At 46.8% G+C, this 21,250-nt stretch overlaps 1 protein-coding gene across 3 annotated transcripts in view; it reads left to right on the top strand.

The window, feature by feature from the left end:
• The window catches only part of LOC111843478 (pappalysin-1-like), a 94,112-nt gene that overhangs the window by 30,390 nt on the left and 42,472 nt on the right, over positions 1-21,250 (top strand). For all 3 annotated transcript variants that reach the window (XM_023811116.2, XM_023811117.2, XM_023811118.2), the window contains exons 7-10: positions 3,721-4,222; positions 16,740-16,868; positions 17,116-17,207; positions 19,426-19,622. In XM_023811116.2, the coding sequence (XP_023666884.1) occupies positions 3,721-4,222; positions 16,740-16,868; positions 17,116-17,207; positions 19,426-19,622 (920 nt within the window). The remainder of the gene's footprint in view (positions 1-3,720; positions 4,223-16,739; positions 16,869-17,115; positions 17,208-19,425; positions 19,623-21,250) is intronic.

The following is a 21,250-nucleotide window of genomic DNA, read 5'->3' on the forward strand; positions in this document are numbered from 1 at the left end:
ACCATGCTCATGACCAGAGAATCCAAAGCTCTTCAAAATTATTTGTCTCTGCAGTTTTTTCAAAGGTGTGAACGCTGTGAAAACTGTCCTAACTCGACCTGCTACCTTAAGCAACAGTTGCACTAGCTGAGCAGGCTACCTTACCATCTGGACCACTGCCATGCAACTGATGCTAAGGCCATTTAGCCACAAAACCACTGCTCCAGAGAATTGACACTGAGCCATGGGCTCTGTTGCAGCCCTTGATTGCTTGTGCTGAGCTGTTTTTCCAGACCTGTCATTTTGCCCATCCCCACCACCCCATTCCACACCCCCCCGCCCCCTCTGGCCTCTCATGTGAGGTCTCCAGTAGCATGGAGCGTTGAGGATCCCCGTGTGGGGCCGTTCTTGGCTGAGGGCCTCGCCGTTCCAAGCTGTCATAATGATCTTCGGCCTCTCCAAATATAGCAATGTGCTAAGCCTTTTTTTCTGGTTTTTGTTTGTTTTGTTGCTTGTTGTTCTTGTTGCTGATTTCCTGTAAGCTTGTCAGGAGAAACCTCACCCGGATCAAATGTTGCCCAGAATATGACAGTCCGATTTTCTTGGGACAATACAGGTATTCCTTCTGGCATTCTGAAACATGGCCAGACCACGCACGCGCCTCTTCCTGCCCCCCGCGCCCCCACCCCAGCCCCCTGCGTGGAAAAAGCAGGGCATTTCATTCGAGAACTTGATTGGTTGCAGCCAGATTATGCAGCAGGGGGGAAAAAAAAAAAAAAGCGGCCGTGGAATATTTCTGACGCAAATGCCACGGCCTCCCAAGTGAGGAAATCTGGAGCACGTGGAGGAGGAATGGACAAACATAGCTGCTGGTTTCCTCCCCCCTCACGCATTCTCTCCAGTCCCCGATGCCTAGCCTTGTTTGTCCGCTGCCATCCTACGAGAATGCCTATTCCTCGGTCGAGGTTCCTCGACTCGTGCCAAAGTGATTCTGAACATCGCTCACCCAAGCCCTAAACTGTCCCCTAAACAAGTCCCTGTGTAAGAAGGAGATAGCCGCTGTTGACTCAGACAGGTGGCTCAGGTGGACGGTGCTTTGCTTGCAGGATGCATTTCAGTGAATTTTATGGATGCTTTATGGTTTTTATTCAACTGCACGATAGCGGCCAGAAGCGTCCTTCAGAGTATGTAGATGAAAGGCAGTTTGTGGTTTGGTTTCACAGCTCCAGGTTCCTCTCTGACATCTGCTGATTAGACCATCACGAAAGTGTCTGTGATGGGACAGAGAAGCAGCCTGGACACTTATGATAAGGGACGGGCACAGAATCCATAATTCAGTTTCAAATAGCGCTTTTGTCTTCATATGCTGTCACGATACCTCAGAAGATGACATTTGTTCATTTCCTCCCTCAGTTGAAAGACTACACTCTTCTGGTGAGTTGGTGACCGTAAGTTGCCTTCAGTGTGTGCGTGTCCCGTGATGGATCGGTGCCCTGTCCAGGGTGTGTATTTTGCCTTGCTTTCCAGGATGGGCTTTTTATTGGAGCTGGTATCGGAAGTGGACAGACGGGTAGATCTTGTGTAGAGTGGTTTACAGTGAGCCAGCTGTTCTCCATCCCTCCTTCCGCGAGGCCTGACCATTTGTAAGGATATATGTACGTGACCTAAATTATTAAAACGGATCAAATGTAAATGGGTAAAAATGTCAATGCGATGAATGCAAGGGCAGCGTCACGAAGGTACCTGCCTCCATGCTGGCAGAATGCAGGTCAAAGCATGTCCTTGCCATTCTCTACATGCCTCTGCAAGTCCTTCAGACCTTATACATCCATCTTCAGCACAGACTGCAAATCTCAGACCCCAATTCCCATGGGGTGCCAGGAGGTCGGAGAGAGAGCCAGACGAACGCCGGCAAACGATGCCAATTAAGCTGAAATTTGACTTGAAAAGCTCCTTTGCTTTTTTCCTAGAATGAGAGCCTTCCTAGACAGGCCAATACCCCAACAGGATTAAATAGGCAGCTAAGGAAGCAATATCCAGAATTCAGACGGCCCGGTCACCTTGACCGTCCTTCCCCCTGGCCTGAGATGCAACTGTAACCCTAATGTCTGGAAGGAAGGTCTGTTTATCAGCCAGAGGCAGGACTGAAATGAGCATTTCAGATGAAAACCTTCAGAATATACTGTTTTTGGAACTGAAACACGCTGTCCAAGTGCCGACTTGTAAACCTGGTGTTATGTTTTTTTTTTTTTTTTTTGATTTTTGAAGCGGCAGTCCAGGCTGGGAGACAGCTTGGGCGCTGTAAATGTCACACGGCACTGAGTGAATGGTAGCATTCACCACCACGTTGGAATGGTTAGCTGGCTGACTCATTTTCCCTATCCCACCCTTGACGGTCATTCTCCTCTTTCATAAACAATCGCACAGGGAGGAGCAAGCGCCACACAAAAGGCCCCGGGACATCGATCCTTTCGCACTTTCCCGTAATTAGTCTTGCCGTTGGTCGAAATGTGCCTCGTACCATCTTGTTTTGTCATCAAATAAAACCAAAACTTTGATGCGCGCAGCTGGAACCTGTGCAAACTGCTGTCACGCTCAAATGATGGCTATTCACTTTCTGTATGATGCTCCTGACTTAAGAGCACGTGTTAGCAAAGTCAGAAATCCCAGTGAGAAATTAAACACTGAGATGGGTGGAGATTAGAGGAAAGGAAAGAAATCAAAAACACTGTGCATTTCAAATCCATAATTTTCGAGGTTACCTCTGTTTTGGCCACACGCACGCACACACTTACGGTAATAAATGTGTTGTGATAATTGAGCCCAGGGGCTGATTTCACTGCTCGCCTGATTAAACATTGGATTTTTGTATGCTTCCCAGAAATGAGGTTAGCGAATGGATCCCATGGCTGCCAGTTTGGAAGTGTGTGAAAGCAAACCGGCGGAGAACGCGGTGTCTAGCGGACGTCGGCTTCTCGAGAACGCTCGACGGATGCATACGTCACGCTGAATAATGCGAGCCTGCCGCCGCCGCCAAATATGGCACGGCCTAATTGCGCTCCTGAAGTGGAAGCCCTTGCGAGAGGCCTCTCGACAGCCACTACAAGCTGGCTTCGCTGTAGTGAGCTGCGCTGGGGTGGGGGGTCACGAAAAATGTGTGCTGCTCGTATGGAATGAGGGTGACGTTTATTACAGCTCCAAGAAATAAAAAGGGAGGGGGGCTGATTCCAACCACTGTGCGTCATGTCAGGAGAGGAGATCCATCTGGAACGTGGCCTTTCTGCCAGGACCACCCCGGGCCTCCCCATACCCCGCCTCATTGGCGCCCCCTGCTGGTTGCAAATCCTCCTTGGGGATTTGACCATGCAGATGTCGTATGAGGTCCTGACCATGTAGCTGCAGGGCAGCGGTGACCGCTCCCCATCCTATGTGCGGAGGTGGTCCGGCACATGCCGCGCTTTGTTTATTCAGACTGCACGCGTGTTGGGAGTCCGGGAGCGCAGCTGCGTTGTGCCGACACAAAACAAAAGCGTCACGCAGACGTGCTCTGTGAACTGCGCCTGAGGCTGTCCCAGAAGGTGCCTGATTAAAATTGCTTAACCTGAATAGTTTTGTTAAATGGAAATGCAGCTGCTTATAACGGTCAAATCCGTGCAGGTCCTTATGGATCAAAGAATAGGATGCCGTGTGGAGTCTGAGGATTCTGATTTGAGTTTGTGGGTCCCCTCCTTTTGCCCTCAGGACCCCCAGATGTGGAGCAAGCATGCGAACCCAGTGTGCACACATGGAGCCCCAATACAGGCATGGAGCCCAGCACTGTGGGCCCCCCGCCCTGCCCACTGCAGGGCTGCATGCTCCAGCTGGAGTTTCCCTACCCGCTGGTGCCGGAGTCTCTCACCGTCTGGGTCACCTTCTTCTCGCCTGAGGAGAGCCAGCTGCCGGCCATTCACAACATCCTGCTGCTGACGGTGAGCGGGCAGAACGTGTCGCTGGGGCCGGCACATGTGTTCTGCGACACGCCGCTCACGCTGCGCCTCTCGGTGCACGAGGAGGTGTACGGCGTGCAGTTCTTCACCACGGAGCAGCACCTGGAGATCGACGCCACATTGCTGGCCTCCCGGCCCGACTGCCCTCTTTGCCGTGACTGCCAGCCTCTCCGCTACCGCCTTCTGCGACATCCGCCATTCCACGATGCCCCGCTGGGCCTGGACATGCCAGACACCAGCCGCAGATATGTGGACAGGTGAGCTAAACTGTGGCACTCGAGTTACACTTGAAGGTCACTTAGTGCTTCCGTTCAGGGCTTTCTGTAAATCTGCGTCATCCATGTCGCTCCCCCATCGCATCCTTTCATCGATGCTGTTGATGTGAACATGTTAGCAACACAGAAACAACATAAATTCAACGTGTGAAGCGTCATTGACAGCCCATAAGTCTATCAGATCAGTCATCTGCTCCTAAGTGTTTATTCCTGGGAGCTTTATGGTATGCTGTCCAGGTGGCCGGTATTTGTTATCCCTTGAAAAGGGAAAAGAAAGTAGTACTGCCATTAATATTCAATTAAATTCAATTAATTTTCATATGGTGCCTTTCACAACAGTTGCCCCAAGGCGCTCGTCATGGGTGTGTGGTAATACATTGCTACATCATTTATACAGAACATTAATATTTCTGAGGCAGCCGAAGTGACCGGAGATGAATTCTCATTAGATAATTGGCTGTGCACAAATAATGACGTGTTTGTGGTTACCAGACCAGATGCGATCTAGGTTGGGACACTCCAAATGCTGTCTGGACGTGCTGTAGCATAAAAGGGATGCTGCTTGGGGGGGGGGGGGGACTTGTGATGCATGTGGCGGTTGTCCTCGATTTTTCTATCTGTTTAACTGGCTGTATTCGCGGCTAATAGCCTGGGTGCCTGATATGTGTTTCCCCTTCGTACCTGTTCAGTTTGCAGAGTAAGGGGGTATGGCTCAGTGGGTTAAGGCCGCTGCAATCGGAACATCGCCAGTTCAAATTCCAGGGTCAGCAGAGTGATTTCACCCGTGGACTCCTAAGCGAGGCCCTAAAACCCCAATCACTCCAGGGACTGTCTGACCCTGCGTTCTCAAAAATGTATCCGTCTGCTCAGTTAATAAAGTCTAAGATGCTGCGAAACATTTCAGAGAGTTTTACTGTGAAAGGATCACTGAATCGTGCCAGAGGCAGCTGAAGCAGGTATGCTGGTGAAGCAGGAATGCTAGTGTATGTTGAAGCTTGAGGGTCTCCCATCGAATCTGCCACGTGTTCCTGTAACGGCGGGTGAGATCCGGTCTTCCTTTGAGAAAAGCCACTGCGTTGTAGGTCTGCTGTTTTTTCAGTTATTAATGGACCCGTTTTCTGTCTTGCTTTTGATATTCCCCCCTTCAAAGACTCCCCCAGCCATTCCCCACCAGCCAAGCCTTCCACCAGGAGCCCCTGTCCTCCCTCTTCTGTTATGTCAACATCCCCTGCTGCTGGTATGCTCTGTAAATCTCATCACCCTGCCTCCGCTGTCTTCTTTCACCCTTATCGGTCTCCCGAGGGGGCATTTCCGCACTCAAGGTCGCATTTTTCGTTTGTGACGTGTTTTTTTTTCCCAAAAGGAGAGCGTGCTGGAACTTGCGCCCCCTGTTGTGGGTTGAGATGTGCGACACAGGTCACAGAGTTGGAGCAGATATTGAGTGCACGTCATACTCCTTGCTTTTTTTTTTTTTTTTTTTTAGGGTAGTAATTGTTTTAGGTCCCCCCTCCATATCAAGGCATGGAAGGTGCCATGTTTGGGGCGCACAAATGGGGCATGTGTCAAATTGGCTTCCTTTCCACTGCCTTGAAGTGTCAAGAGTGTGTGTTTACCACTTGACAAGTGGTAAAGCTGTCAGAATGACTGTCTACTAGGTGTTTTCTGTTTATCTGGAACTTTGATGGATAGACAAGAAGCGGTTCCTTGTAATATTTTCCCTTTGCCAGAGATCTATACTTGTGGTTACGTCAGCTGGGATCTCTACATTTCCCGGAGTGCATGTGTGTGTGTGTGTGTGTCTGCACATGTGTGTGAGCCCTGCAATATGCTGGCAGCCTGTCTGCCCTATGTTTCCTACAATAAGCTCCTGGTGTGGAAGATCGATGGCTGTGGAAGACCCTATACTTGGGTAAATAACGCTTTGTAATCACTTTCGTTGTCCAGTATACTGCCTGTACCTGAAATGAAGTTTACCATTGAGTTCCTCTCACTTATAAAGCTTTTTAAGGAAACCATTTGAGTCTCGCCTGTCAAACACCGATTAATGAGAAGTGAAATCCAAAGAGGTTGATATCTCTACCGGCAAGATGCTGTGATCCTCTGTTGGGATGGTTCCAGGGTTTATATGTTACACTTTCAGATATTGTTCCCTGAAAACACTAAAGTGATTTTTCAGGCCAGATTTTCTACAGACACCCCTAAGGGAAGGAGGGGCTGTCTAATTTAACTGCCTTGGTATTCTGTTGTTGAATCCGGGTGTAATGGGGTAGGTCAGGAGAATGCTTTGGTGAAGCGTGTTACCCTACCCACCACAAGATAAAACACCTTGGGATCCCAGTTGGCGACCCCAAGGCTGACATGAAGTCTAATCCCACCCTCTGGAAATGGCCCATTATCTGCTACAGCCAAGTGTTACTTGGCCTGGTCCAACTGCTCGGGTCCTCAGCAATGAGGATCCTGCAAGCTGGGTCACCCTCAGGGAATCCCATCACATGGCCACAGTGCTATACCTGATGTTCCCTCACAATGCATGTAATGTGCCTCATTCGGGATTCCCTGGGCAACTGCTCGTTTGACACAAAGTCAAACCAGAGGTACCCAAGGACTCTCCAAAGAGACACAGTATCAAGAGTCCAGTTTTTGTCTCAGATCATTGGATAGCATCCATGTCTTGCTGCCATACAGCAAAACACGGATCACCAGGACTCTAAAGATTTGAACCTTCGTCCTCTTACAAAGATATCGGGAGCACCACCCACCCCTTTCCAGCGACCACATGACCCACTATACTCTCCCAATCCATCTACTAACTTCATAGGAAGAGTCACCAGAGATATAAATGTCGCTGCCAAGTAAGTGAACCGCAGTTGACATTCTCTCTGCAGACAGACACAGTGCTGATGGCTGTGCTCAAGAGATCATTAAAGGCCTGGATCTTGGTTTTTATCCAAGACACTTGCAAGCCCAGGCATTCAGACTCCTCGGTCAGTCTCTCAAAAGCCCCAATTAGAGCCTCCATTGACTCCGTGAAGATCACAGCATTGTCAGGGAAGTCAAGATCAATAAATCTTTCTTCACCAAAAGATGTCCCACAGACACTGGATCCCACGATCATGCCCAGCACCCAGTCAATGCAAGCATTGAACAGCAAGAACACACCCCTGATGAACCCCAGAATCAACTGGGAAGAACACAGAGGTTCTGCCTTCACTCTGCACAGCACTCACAATAGCAATGTACAGACTGGTCATGATATCCAGCAACTTCGAGGGGATCCTACAAAATCTCAGGATGTCCCACAGGGCACCTTGATCAACTGAGTCGAACGCTTTATGGAATTCTGCAAAAAAGGCTGCAAAGAAACTCTGCCAATATTTGCTTTTGTACTCAATGAGAACCCTCAGTGCTAAGATGCAGTCGATTGTACACTTCTTAGGTATAAAGCTCTGGTTGTTGTTAGGCAAGCAAGTAATCATGGATCCTGTTGAGGGTGACACTAGCAAGGACCTTACCCAGCACTAAGTATTATACCCCTGTTGTTGCCACAATCCATGTAATTACCCTTTCCATATAGGGATAAGAAGTCCTATTTTCAGATTGGTTGGGATGACACCCATCTCCCGAATGGAAGCAAAGACTGCTTGCAATGCCTGGAAGACAACCTTACCACCAGCCTGGAGAAGTTCACCTCAGATAGCACAGATCTCTGCAGCCTTCCCTATCCCCAGCTGGTTCACCACCTGTGCAGTCTCAGTGAGAGACTCTGACTGTGACTCCCTGATGAATAGATTCAGATGTGCATAATGCTTCAATTCCTCAATAAGCAGGACGTGGGTCACTGGACCATAGATGGTGTGTCACTTGCTCACAGATCCCTCTAAGAAATGCCTCCTTATTTGCTCTCAGAGCCCTCGCAGCCAGCCTTCTCAGTTCCCGGTACAGACCATAGTTTCCATCAAGCCGTGCACTGCAGTTCCTCTTGGTAATATCCAAGGTGCCCTGCAATATGAAGCACCATCTTCTGGAAACACCAGCAACACCAACACAACCCTCTTCAACCTTCAGGGTCTTGTCACGGAAAGTCTCCCACATCACGTTAAAATCAGCAATCACACCGAAGTCTGCAAGTGCCTCACAAAAGCTGCATGCAAGCTCATTAGAAACATCCTGATCTTAGAGTCTGGCCAGGTCCAGCCTCATTCTTCTAGCAGGTAGTAGCCTACTGGACCTAAACTGAATCTTCAAAGTAGCAACTACAAGTGTGTTTTCAGAATTCACAAATTGGGTACTTCTCTAGGCTCTGCTGTTCTGTAGGACCCTCTAGCGGCTGCTCACGAGAATGTGATCGATTTCCTTTGCCGCACCACCAGTATTGCAATACCTAGTCCAACAATACGGCTCAGGGCACTGGTACCAGCATCCAGCGGCCTGCAGCCCCTAACCTTTGCAAAGTCAAGGAACCTGGAGCCTCTTTCACCACAGTCACCAGACCCTTGGCGACTGACACAATCATCATCAGTGCCAGTGGTCTCACTGAAGTCACTTCATGGGCACCCATCAACCACTAAGTGAAGCTGCGAATACAATGTCTCCCTCATGGAGACATCATTCACCATGGTTGAAGCGTACACTGAACCAACAGATTGGACACCCAGAGAGTGCCTTAGCTTGAGTCTCATAATAAATACGCTCATTGAGAGAAGTGACATCGGACACCATCGGAAGGAGCCGATCCACCACAGCAATATGTATGACAGCCATCAGAGCGACCAGACTAATAATAGATGTATCCACCTACAGAAATCTGGACACTCCCTGGTCTTCGTACCTCAGAGAGTGCTGCCACTGAAAGGCAGAGTTTATGAAGCTCCCCCAACAGCAGTGGAAGATGGTCATCTTGCCGGAGAGACACGCGCCGACCTAGATGGGCTGCCTCAGATTAGGACCCGAGTGCTGTCATGCAGCGGGCGACACCTCAGCACCACACCAATTCTGATCCCCAATGGGCCTGACCCCATTGGCTTTCCCCTATCCCCTTCATCATACATGCAGCCTTCCTGTGGGCTGCGGCACAGAGCAGAAAAGAGGCCTGTCTCCTTTCTCAGAGCTGTGTGGAGTTTTTATGTTGGCTGGAGTGGCAATCCCACCACCAGCCCTCTGATTTTTCCCTGCAAGTTTGAGGACCACTTGCATGGCCGGATGCCCTTTAACATCATACCCAGGACAAAATACCAAAATACCAATTTTATGGTCATTTTTCTTGGGTTTCATGGGACATTGGTTACTAGTAAAAAGTTATATGGATAAGTTTGTAACGGGGAGACATCTCTGGTATCGTTATCAGAATATCGTTGTAAACCTCTGTAAATATCTTCATGTATGAGAATGTGATGAGATGTTAGGGTAGCAGGTTGAGTAGGTATGTCCCACCATGGTACAGATACATTTCTTTGTTTAGAATGTTGAAAGTCCAAGTGTCAAAATGTGGTTAGGTGCTATAAGTTACTTTTTAAGGCACCGTTTCAGTTTAATTATGTGTGACTATAAAGGAATTGCTTGTTATGGTGATGAAGCTCATGCAGGGACGTGACGCAATCAGTCAGCAGTCGGAAAATAAAACGGCCCCTTGTGATATTAACGTTGCAACACCTAATTGTTTAATGGGTCTTCTTGAGAAGCTGTTCTTGTCCTTCTATATCTGTTGATTTTTCAAGTGTTTCCTTTTCTAGCCAGCTCTCCAAGAAGAACGTGCTTGTAAATCGAAGTCGATCTCAGAATTAAAAATATTTTCCTCACCAGCCCACGTACTGTTGTCTTTTGGGCTTCGTGACTGTTACGTGTTCCCTGTCAAGCTGGACAGTACAGCTGTGCTCGAAAGCACACCCGCGGGCTTAATCTGTTTCTTGAAGCGTCAGATACGAGGCAGCCTATGGTCATGGGATTGAAGAGAGGCCATCGGTATTGAACGACTTGCTAATTAATCTGGTTACTTATATGTTATCTTTGGTTACATTTGAATCCCTTGACCCTTTCCTTCAGAAATGGGCTAACCTTCCCATATCGAGTCAAATCACTGAACCCTCAAGGGGCCTTCAACATACAGGCCTAGTTTCTTTATCAGGTTAGTTGACCTACGCTCAGTGGGGGGTGGGGGGCGATCTCACATCCTCCCAAGCATGTTCTCTGCCATGGACGTCTGCCCAAATTCTTTAGCTTGTTTATAGCCCTTCCAAAGTTCTCTTAATTCTTTTCCTCCTTGTCTTTATTTAACAGCCAGATAGATGTCCCGTACTTACTTAATCCAATACCTAAAGTGAGGAGTATAAACATGCAGCCTATAGTACAATAGAACCGCAGGTTGATCAGGGATAATTGGGGATTTTTTGTGAACTTACGTTCGTGACCACAGACTTTAAGGGGGTTCCCTCTCCTCCATCAAACACCCAGCTTACGTTCCTTCAACAGACACCCCATTGTAGAAAAGGGTAAAAATTCTAATTTTAAAATGTCTTCAATTTTATTATGAGATGCTAGGATAGCAGGTTGTGTACGCGTGTAAATTTCAGTAAAATTAAACAAAAAAAAAACCCTTCAAATGAAAGTGTTTTCGCAGGGTTTGTCTAGATCTTTCATTGGAGAAGCTTTCCGCCTCCCCCCGCCCCCCCCCACAAGAGGAAGGAAACGGCAGCATCTTTTCATTGTGGGGCCTTAAAAGTGCCATTTGCCTGCGGTTCACATTGTGAAAGGGGCCGCAGTAAAGATTTACAGGCTAAATAGGACCACGTTCGGGACTGACGACAGGCATTTAACCACAAGGGCATGAGCTCTGGCGCATTGACTGCAGACATGTGATTTATTTACTTATATTTGCTAATGTGTTTTTTTGGCCCCCTCCCACCCTGCCTCTTGCAATGTGTTTCTTGCTGAAGCTCATGCGATGTACCAAGAGCATCTTACGGGCACTGGCCTAGAGAAGCACACATGCAGATGTGCATGCAGCTGCCACAGGGTCTTGTTGATAGCTTGTCCGATGTGGCCACAGTAATTCCAGGCCCCAGACGGGACCCGGGGCATCTCAGGTTCCCACATTACATTCTCAGCCATCTGGACGGACAAGGGATGCCACCAAGAACTCCTGCAATTTTGTAGGTGAGGGACCCCATAAGGGAGCCGGTAATTAAAGCGTCAGAATCCTTTGAGAGCCGGGCGAGATAAGGTTATTTAACGGGAGGCCCTGCAACATTTACCCAGCGAAGCTCTTCAGGGAGCCTGGGATAGATGTGCTGTTGGATATTCATGGCATTTACATCTTTGGCAAGATAAAAATTTAATTTCCCGTGATCTTTTGTTATTACTATTGATTGACTGCTATTGAGTTTTTTGGCTATTGAATGGGAAGCAGGTCATGCAAATTCGATTTTCCTTTCAGTTATTTGGGCCGGGGAGGAGGTGTGAGGTTGGGGGGGGGGGGGGGGTTGTACAAAGAAATGCTGAGAATAAACCTTATAAAGAATAAAGCTGTAGAATTTATACCTAGATAGTTTAGGGATTCCAACAAACCAAAAAAACGCTCTGTACCTGAACAGGGATGAATGGTTTAATCTGCCTCTTTTAAATGAGGGATATTAGAATCGTAATGGTCAGAGAGTATCACACACCTAGAGTAGATCTAAGCGATTCTGGGAGTTTGTCCCCTTGGTCTTTTTCTATTGTGTTTAGGCAGGTCGATCAGCCTGAGGCAGTCAGAGCCATCCTCTGACACTGCAGAATACCTGACCCTGGTCCTTTTATTCTCCATCCTTTTCCTGCGAGCCCTCGATAAATCACAGATATGATAGCCTTGATACCCTATGAAACTAGTTCTCTGCCCATTGATTTATTGACCGCCATTCCTGGCTCATGGAGGCACCCCAAGTCTTGCCCTGAAACGCTCTGTTGCTCGAGGCTTTTGATTCCAACATTTGGATCTGATATCCCAGATCTCCAGATTAACAGATGACATCATGTTCTAGCTTCCTGTTAGAGTCCGGAGTCAACCTGATTGGGCTGCTGCAGAATACACTGTCCTGCCCCATTTATATATAAAGCCTGTTTCAGACTGACATTGTAAATGTTCTCTGAAAAAGTCGTTAAAATTGAATAAATCATTAAATAACTATTGGTTAAAATACACTATCGTCTCTAATCTGGCCTTCTATATTGTTTTTATAAGTGCCGTCTCTGTATAGTCTTTTTCTGACAATGTTTTGTGGGGAGATTTATGTTTTGTTTTCATTCTTTTCTTTCATTCCTTCGAATGCTTTTATTTTCCCTCCAAAAATGAGTGCCTGAGATGGCTGTTTATCTTGGCGGGGGGGGGAGTGAGGGGGGGAGCTATGGTCGATGCCTTGTGTGAGACGGCGGCTCCGGTGAAAAACCGCAGTGACATACCTTGCCGCAGCCTCCGGCAAGATGCCGACCTGCTGGGGGGAGAAAAAAAAACGCAAAGCCTTAATTTCTCCCACTTTAGATAATAGAGATCATATCCCCGGGCTGTATGATGGGGGGGGGGAGATGCAGCCGTTTTGGCAGTGGTGCTTTTTAATACTTCTTTGAAGGGCCTTCCAGCTGTTTTACGAGTCACTGTCTGAAATAACGATACGTGAAATAATGTCGGTCACCTGCATCGCGCCGACGTGGTGAGGACAGTGCCATGAATCATAAACGCACGCTGCAAATATGCTGCGTTACCTAATATCGCAGTTAATGTAGGAGTACGGTTTCTTTGGAAGTCACACGCTGGATGTCTGATCGTTTAAAGGTATATTCCTGGCTGGATCGGCAGTTTGGCCTTTCTGTGGTATCCCATTATAACTGTCTCTCCGTGGAGTGTGAAAAAAAGGAACAGTCCTGGCTGTAATATTTTCTCGCCGTGTGACTGAAGGCTTTGTTTCTCGCAGCGGCACGCCTGGGCAAACCGCGCCGGGCGAACGCGTAAGCGCTGCCCGTGTCGTTTACGCCCGCCGAGTGATTTAACTTGTTTGTTTTGTCACTTACTGAACGTTACTGCTTCCTTTCCATTACCAGGAGCACCTTGTAACTCCGCTGACGGGGGGGGGGGCTGGCCTCGCTTGAACCCCCTGAAAGCTCGAGCCGCTTCTCAGACAAGCCCCTTCTTCTGTTTGCTGTTATCGTGTTTTTAATTGTTCATTTTTTTCTATGGTTTTATAGCGTTGATTAAAAAAATTACCTAGACGAGGAAATGGTTTGATTGTGCAGCTTGTTTTGTTTATGCTCTGCAGCTTCCAGCTGGTGAGTCTATAAAATTAATGTATATTCATCTAAACGAGACCGTATCAGGAGAGGTTAGCAGGTTAAGTTAAGCAGGCTAATTGGCTTCTTAATGTAAACTGATTCAAGAATTGAATTTCTCCTCTCGGCTTAGTATATGCCTGTCAGAAAAAGGCACCTGCTTTTTTCCATACATCCTTTTATCTGTTTACTTTGAAAATTCCATTCGTTAAGCAGAAATCTTTTTTTTTTTTTTTTTGTCCCAATGTTTTTGCTACTGGAGAAGCTTAACACAACAGTCTAGGCGTTTACCCTGCACCCCACATCCCTGACCAGCGTAAGTGAGCGGAAGCTGGATGCATGGGTGGATGTTTACTCTGCATGCCCAGGTCAGAAGTGTTACCGGAGTGGTGTTTATCTTCCATAGCATTCCATATGAAGACCTTATATAGCAGAAATTAGTCATGATGCGAGGAGAAACTGAGCCCCAATTCCCATGCAGTTTGCCACTGGGAACTTCTTGGAATGAGTCCTCAGAGGATGAAAAACTGGCTGACCCCCCTCCATGAAATCCTCCACACTAACAACTGATGACTCAGGTTTTCCACTGGACATGGCCACTAGACGCCACCGTGACATGAGAAAGGGACCAGTTTCTCACCATCATAGGGCAAGAGGAGCGTAACAAAGGGGCTATACTGTGTGTTTTAAGGGCCGCGGCATGGGGTGTGCATGCTTGCGTGCGTTTGACGTCACTCGGCCTACAGCAAGGCGGCGGGCATGCCTGAGGTTTTTCGTTGGCAAGGCTTTGCAGGCAGCACCTGTAGATCCTCTGAGCTGTTCTGTATGGGCAGCGAACCTCTGTGCTGGTGTGACTTGCGTCTCGTACGGGTGGATTAGTGAGGGTAGTAAAAAAAAAACAAAAAACGGGCCTCCGCTGTTTCTTTTTGCTTTGGGATCAATGCCAGGAAACTGTCATTCCATCTCCAGAAGTCAAATGGAAGAGTTGAGGAAGAGGGGCGTGAATATAAGCACCAGGAGGAGACTGCTGTGGTGAGGCGAGATTTGTTCTGAGTTCGGGGGTCAAAAATACATCAGTCTGGATTTGGAACAAATTTATACCTGTCAGTCTGTATTTCTTCTTGTGGAGTGAATCCCAAGTTTCTGCAAAAGGTCTTTTGATGTTGGACTCCACGCTGTCCTGTATGGATAAGACTCTCTAAACTAAACTTGATGTTGGGTGATTTTAGTGGGCCGTCATAGTCTGCTCAGACAGTCAATTAAAGTTGCAAAGATGTAGTTATAATATGATAAATATGAGTCAACGCTTAAAGTATGGAGATGCCCTAATACATTATAGAGTGCTTGTGTTGCGTGGAACAGAAATCAAACAAGGTTTAATAGGAGCCAGCATCTTAAAAGTATGTGTACAAATAAATTGTCCAGAATAAAGCATACCGTTCTTTAAAGTGTTTCCCAATCTGGTCCCCGGGGACCCACAGACAGTCCACATTTTTGCTCCCTCGAGGACCAGATTGGAAAACACTGCTTTAAACGCTTAAATGTGCTGAACTGTAGATATATCCCTTTGAAGTTCATTACCTTTCCGGATGAGCTGACTCTGTGAGGTATTCAGTCACTCCTTTTCCCCATCTTCTCACAGACTGGTTAGGGTGAAAAAAGACCTCTGTTGTCAAAAGTCCAACGTGTCTCCTCTCCTCTCTGGATATTTGGTGTAGAATCATTGGAAGTCTTTGTTATATGGATTCTGCCTGGAAATCCAGGATTTATAGGGAGTTATGCTACTTTACACAAAGCTGCATGACCAATCGTGTTGATCACTTTGAAGTAGATTTATAGATAGCACATTGTCATCCCCAGCATTTTGAAAGTCTTTTTTGGTTGACAACGCTTTGACTGGGGCCAAACAACAAAATCTGGACTCATCTTAGCATAATAAATTGGCCCTGTGTGATTTGGCAACAGGCTGATTTTCTTGTAATCGGCAGGATATTTGTTTGAAATTAAGTCTGAAAGCTTTTTGCATGAGGGAAAAACAGCTAGTGTCATTCCCGTATGAATGGGCCGTGGTCTGTTTTCTGCAGACTCCCTGCTTGTGACTTCATGTCCATGCTATAAAAGTGACCTGTTTCTGTCAAATCGCATCCAGCATCCGGAAGCCGGCTCAGGCATTTGAAGGCCACATGAATGCATGTGACGCACATGTAACGCACATGTAACACATAACTTGCGAGATGGCATTGTCATGGCGTCAGATGATGCCGATGGTTTTCTTCAACAGATGGGGTCAAAAGGCCAATTTCTGGATGTGTTGTCATCCGTTTGCCCGCCATTTCCTGTCCAGCTGTTAAGGGCGTCTCTGTCGACAGACATTTGACGTCCAGTCATTTTGTGATAGGTGACAATAAATGCAGTCTTTTTTTAATGACTGAACAACATATGGCTTAGATTGACTGTATCTGTAATCCACTCCAGATGTGATCTGATGAATCTCTGGGCCTCGTTCTTTGGGGGTCGTGGTTTGCCATTGAGAGCTGTGGTTGTGGACTTGGCGCTTGCCCCTATACTCTAGTGATCCCCCCCCCCCCCCCCCCCCCCCGCCCAACCCCTCTCTGGGTTGCGTGCAGCCCAGCAAAGTGACTGGGTTGCTTTCCTTGTTTCATGTTTGTCTCAGTCCCCTCTGGTCCAAAGCTTTGGGCCAGCACCCCAGGTATTGGTTTACACACTTGAGCTTGGAAGCGAGAGCAATAAAGAATGCAAGAAAAGCCAAACAGAGGGATCCGATACGGTGGAGACGGTTATATGGCCGGTGCGAGCCTCGTAATCATCTTTCAGCGTGAAAGGGGGTTCCAGGAATGCGGTGTGCAGAGGGATCCACCAACCAACAGTTGTCCTTAGCCTACTGTGGGGGCCAGGGAGGTTGGGGGTTGAGGGGGAAATGGTGTGAACATATCTGTATTCAGGCAGGGAAAAAAAACAGTGACCAGAAAGGGGAAATGAGCAAGGATAATGGGGGTAGAGTGTAAGAGAGAATGAGGGCAGAATTTCGGAGGATAATGGGTCAGTGAGTTACTAATCATTGTGAAGCTCCTGCTGGTGAGAATAGCACTCGATTGATAGAAATCAGTTGCTTGATGAATTGTACTGCATGGTGCATATTATGTACTGTTAGACTAAGAAGCCCTATCTGTGTGTGTTGCTTCCCTAGGGATGTGAAAGCCGGGACAGTTTATACGTACAGAGTGTTGACCTTCTCTAGAGAGATGGAGAGTGTGCCTTCCCCTGAACTGACTCATGAACTCGGAGCGCCTTACTGTGGAGATGGAGTCATTCAGAGGTGAGTAGGTACATGTCAGAGGTCATCACCCTTATCATCATCTTCACCATCATCACCATCATAAATACAGCTAGCTGTCAAACATCCCATGGAGAGATAGGCCAGAGTCAAAGTCAACTTTATTGTCATTGTGCATATGCACAACAAAAAGGAGGTTGAGCTGGTTGAGCGATGCGGCTTTGGCACGTACAATGCCGGCAGCGTGTAGATTCCTCCTCAGACTACAACCAGATCTCTGGTGTTCCAGGTTCCTCGGGGAGGAGTGCGACGACAGGAATCCTGTGAATGGGGACGGATGTTCTAGTCGGTGCAAGAAGGAGCCGTTTTTCAACTGCGTCGGTAGGTCCTCGACCGCCTTGGAAAACCAGCAGTCTGTCTTGCCGGATAATCTTTTGGAAATCTGATGTCTTTACAGAACTGAAAGCGTAGGCGTGATGTTTTAGTACGTGTTAGTAGACAAAGGCTTCTGCTAGGTTGTCTAGGACTAGTAAATGATGTTTTTAGTGCGCTGGCTAGTGTCAGACACATGCTGATCAAAAGAACCGCATTTTAATGGGGGGAGGAAAAATCGAGAAAATTCCAAGGAGGAAAAACTCGAAAAGTAGTAATTTATATAGTTTTCTTGGCACCATCCACACCTTTTCTTTTTCACAAAAGATAAATGTATTTTTTAACCACTTTCTTTTCACCCAAGAAAAACGGGTTGGGGGGACAAAAGCAGCCTTGTGTGGTGCAGGTTTTATGTGCGCTCCTGAAAGGCACCCCCACATTGGCACATCCTCAGGCCGTCGTCGGTTTAGGAAATGCACAGCGATTCCAGCGGCAGCCTTTTCCATGGACGGCGGAGCCGGCGGAAATCGGGCATGTGTCAAATGTTTCTGTGAGTGTGTGTGTGTGTGTGTGTGTGTGTGTCTCTCTCTCTCCCTCTTTCTCTCTCACTCTTTCTCTCCCCGTCATCATTGTGACGGGAAGCCAGACACTCTAACGAACACAGCCACTGTCTGCTGTGTGTCTGACAGTCTGTTGGACAGGCTCAGGGAATGAGGAGAGTCATTTCATTAACAGAGATTGTGAAAGGAGCCATGCATGCTCTAATTGTCCTTTTTCGGGGTGGGGGGGGGGGCACATGTCACATGTCACTCTCTACCCTGCCACGCCCCACTTCTACCACCTCATCACCACCCTGACATGGAGATTCACTTAGAGAGTGTGATATATCTGAAAATCCTATTATTATTTTTTTTTTTTACATAATCCGAGCGGATCAGGCGAAGTTCATCAGGTTCCTGCTGGTCTGTTCCAAAGGCTCGTTCACTGATCTCTTTATTAAACTTTATGTAACGTAGCACTGCTCAGGGGAGGGGGGGGGGGGTGCTAGCCTGTTATGTGTGTAGGGCAGAGGCTTGCTAGAGATTTTGGGCCCCATAAAAACATGTCGTGCTGGACCCCCCAGTCCAGACCAATCAAGTTATGTTCCAAATATTTTAGGGAATCGTCTTAACTCCCCACCCCCCTTTTACGGCGCCCCTGGTGTAGTGTTGTCATTTTTCAGGGTTGCCAGCTTTCGTCCTGGCCCCTCTGAAATCCTTCTGCACCAGTAAAATTAGCATGGTCTCCCCAGGTTTGCATGGCTCTTCTCTGGGTCTTTCCCACTGTCCTAAGACGAGTGGTCTGGTTGAAATGGTGATTTCTGCTTCACTTTTAATCTGTGGATCAATGTGTGTTGACTGTGATGGTCTGGCAACCCGTTCAGTGTAGACCCTGCCTTGAACCCTATTAAGGTGATTGATTGGATAAGCTGTTGCTTGAATTTCATAGATTAAGTAATTGTATGGTTGGGTTTTTTTCTTTTTGTTGAAGCTGTTTGGGTTTCTGTGAAATGGAGGACCTTCCTCTGTCTCTCTCATGACATCCTATGTAATAACATGACTATGAAATATACTTATATTTGGATCGAATGCAATTATACCTAATGGCAGTGCCACTGTAAACAGAAAGAAGAAAAAACAGAACCTGTTAAGTATCTGTTGTGTATTTTGCAGCAGAAATCTATGTTTTGAATTTATGACCAGTTGAGTGTGGATTCAGTTTATTTCTCTGGAGTTATAGAACCCTCAGTGGCACAAGAAGTTGAGCTGCATTGTATGTATATTTTAACCACATTATTTACCTTATCCAAAGCAGTCTTGGCCAATCACGTCTCATCATTCCACACACATGATGTGTTTAGCCTCTTGTTTTTAATCTCTTTATTGAAATAGCCTCTCCCTTGGGGGTTATATATATACATGAAGCGATTCCCATGAATATCCTGTACCGTCGTCAGTTGTAATAACACCGAAAGTCCCGTAACAGCCTTTCTGTGGATTTGACTGGCTGCCAGGAGGCAGCGAAGCCATTCCTGGCTTAAAAAAAGGTTTCCAGTTTTCAAATCCTGGCACATGGGGCTCTGTCCAAGACGGGACTCTGCTGTTGTACCTTTGAACTTGGCATGGCTTTTCTGAGTTGATCTTGGATAAAGGTGTTGGGATGGCCTCCTGTAACTTCTTCTGCACAGATGAGCCCAGCCTGTGCTACTTCTATGATGGCGACGGCGTGTGCGAGGACTTCGAGCAGGAGAGCAGCGTACGGGACTGTGGCCTCTACACTCCCAGCGGCTTCTTGGACCAATGGGCCCATGCAGTGGAGGTGTCCCACGAGGAACGTCTGCACTGTCCTGCTGAGGTGGCTGCTGGGTACCCTGCTCTGACCAAGGTGAGGTCCTTTTACGGTGCCAAATTGGGAACGTGTTGCATGTGGCACATTGCATGTTGGGATGAGGGCGTGAAAGGGAGAGAAGGAGAAATCCAGGGCACTACCTACTGTGTGCTATTACCAGTTTATTGGTCTCGAAACAGACTTTAGATGCACACATGAGCCACAGAACTGCAACTGTAGCAGGATACTAACGATTTCTCCATAAAGGCAAATTGTGAAGACTTTCAATCGTTCACAATCTAATATCGCCAAATCGCACATCCTTAGTTGAGTTGTGGTGTAGCCAGTGTTGCACAAGATGATATGGTGGTGGGTTGATGGTTATTATTGGCCTATGCATTTTTTTGACTGGCCAAGGTGAATCTGGGGCAATATTCACACTGTTAATTTAAGAGTAGATTAACAGAGCAGATCTCACCCCAGAGTAAATATAATCTATTTCAAATACACTTGAAAGAAGTGTGTCAAATGGCCATTAATCTCTAACTGGCTGTTTTATTTGACATTAATACAGACAACACTTGCTTTGATTATGAAGGCTTGAAGATGGTAGTAGCAGTGAAGTTAGAAATCATCTGAGAATCAAACCGCTTATATGGCTGTATGATGCCAAATAAGGCCGCCCAATAGCCGTGTGAATGATACAACAAAGTTACTTTTGGGTGCTCATTTCATAATGTGGTTATGCGGCATTGCTTATATTTAAAAAATATTGCCGTGTGCCTAGTCAGAAACTTCAGGTTAGTTGCTGTGATTATTTTATGCGATATGCACTATTGCTTTGTAACAGCTTAGAGCTACTTCTGATATTCTAACCCTGGATCTTCAGGAAATCTGGTGGCCAAATCTCAAATCAGTTAAAAAAAAAAAAACCTCAGGAACCAGTAACCTGTCCAAAGAGTGTCTTGGTGGTTATGAACTGACCATCCTTAATATTTACAACCATCCCCACCGTGCCAAATAGGTTAATCAATTTATTGGAAACTTAATGACGGCTACAGAGGAGTGAATGTGCGTGTCAAAGGTGCTAATGCAAATTAGCTAAAGTTGCTCTGACAGCGTGAGTGACGGACTAGCACTCTCGTAACCTCCCTCAGTTAATAAAGAATGAAGCACCACATTGGCAAACAGAGGAACGCCATTGGGCATCTGTCCGCCATAAGTACCTTAAATCTGATTGGTTGATTAAAATAATAAAAAATAGAGACAGAAAGTCAACAGGAGAACAGCAGACTGTGTTAATGATGTGCTGCCTGTTTTTTTTTTTTAGCCTTTTGCGGCAAGGAACTTTAAACTTTAAATGATAATCACACACAAAAGAAGGTTTTTACAGTGTAACCGATTCTGTGCTGCTTTTCATCTCTGTCCCAGGAATGACAGTTTATTACCAAACACATTTTCTGGCTCTGGTATTTTTAATGTTCATTAAGGAAAGGAAGCCATCATTTTGTAAATGTCCCATTGCCAAATCAGCCACACTGCAATCATAAATAACACCCACAAAGGTTGCCGTATGCGCTTTGTAACAAAAGCAGACTTCTAATTTAAAAATGTACTATTTCTCTGATCCCACCCCTCTTCTGGTTGAATTATGTCATGCTGTTTAATTGTTAGCAGGGCCTCCA

The sequence above is a fragment of the Paramormyrops kingsleyae genome, chromosome 7 (assembly GCF_048594095.1).
Source record: "Paramormyrops kingsleyae isolate MSU_618 chromosome 7, PKINGS_0.4, whole genome shotgun sequence".
Lineage (NCBI taxonomy): Eukaryota > Metazoa > Chordata > Actinopteri > Osteoglossiformes > Mormyridae > Paramormyrops > Paramormyrops kingsleyae.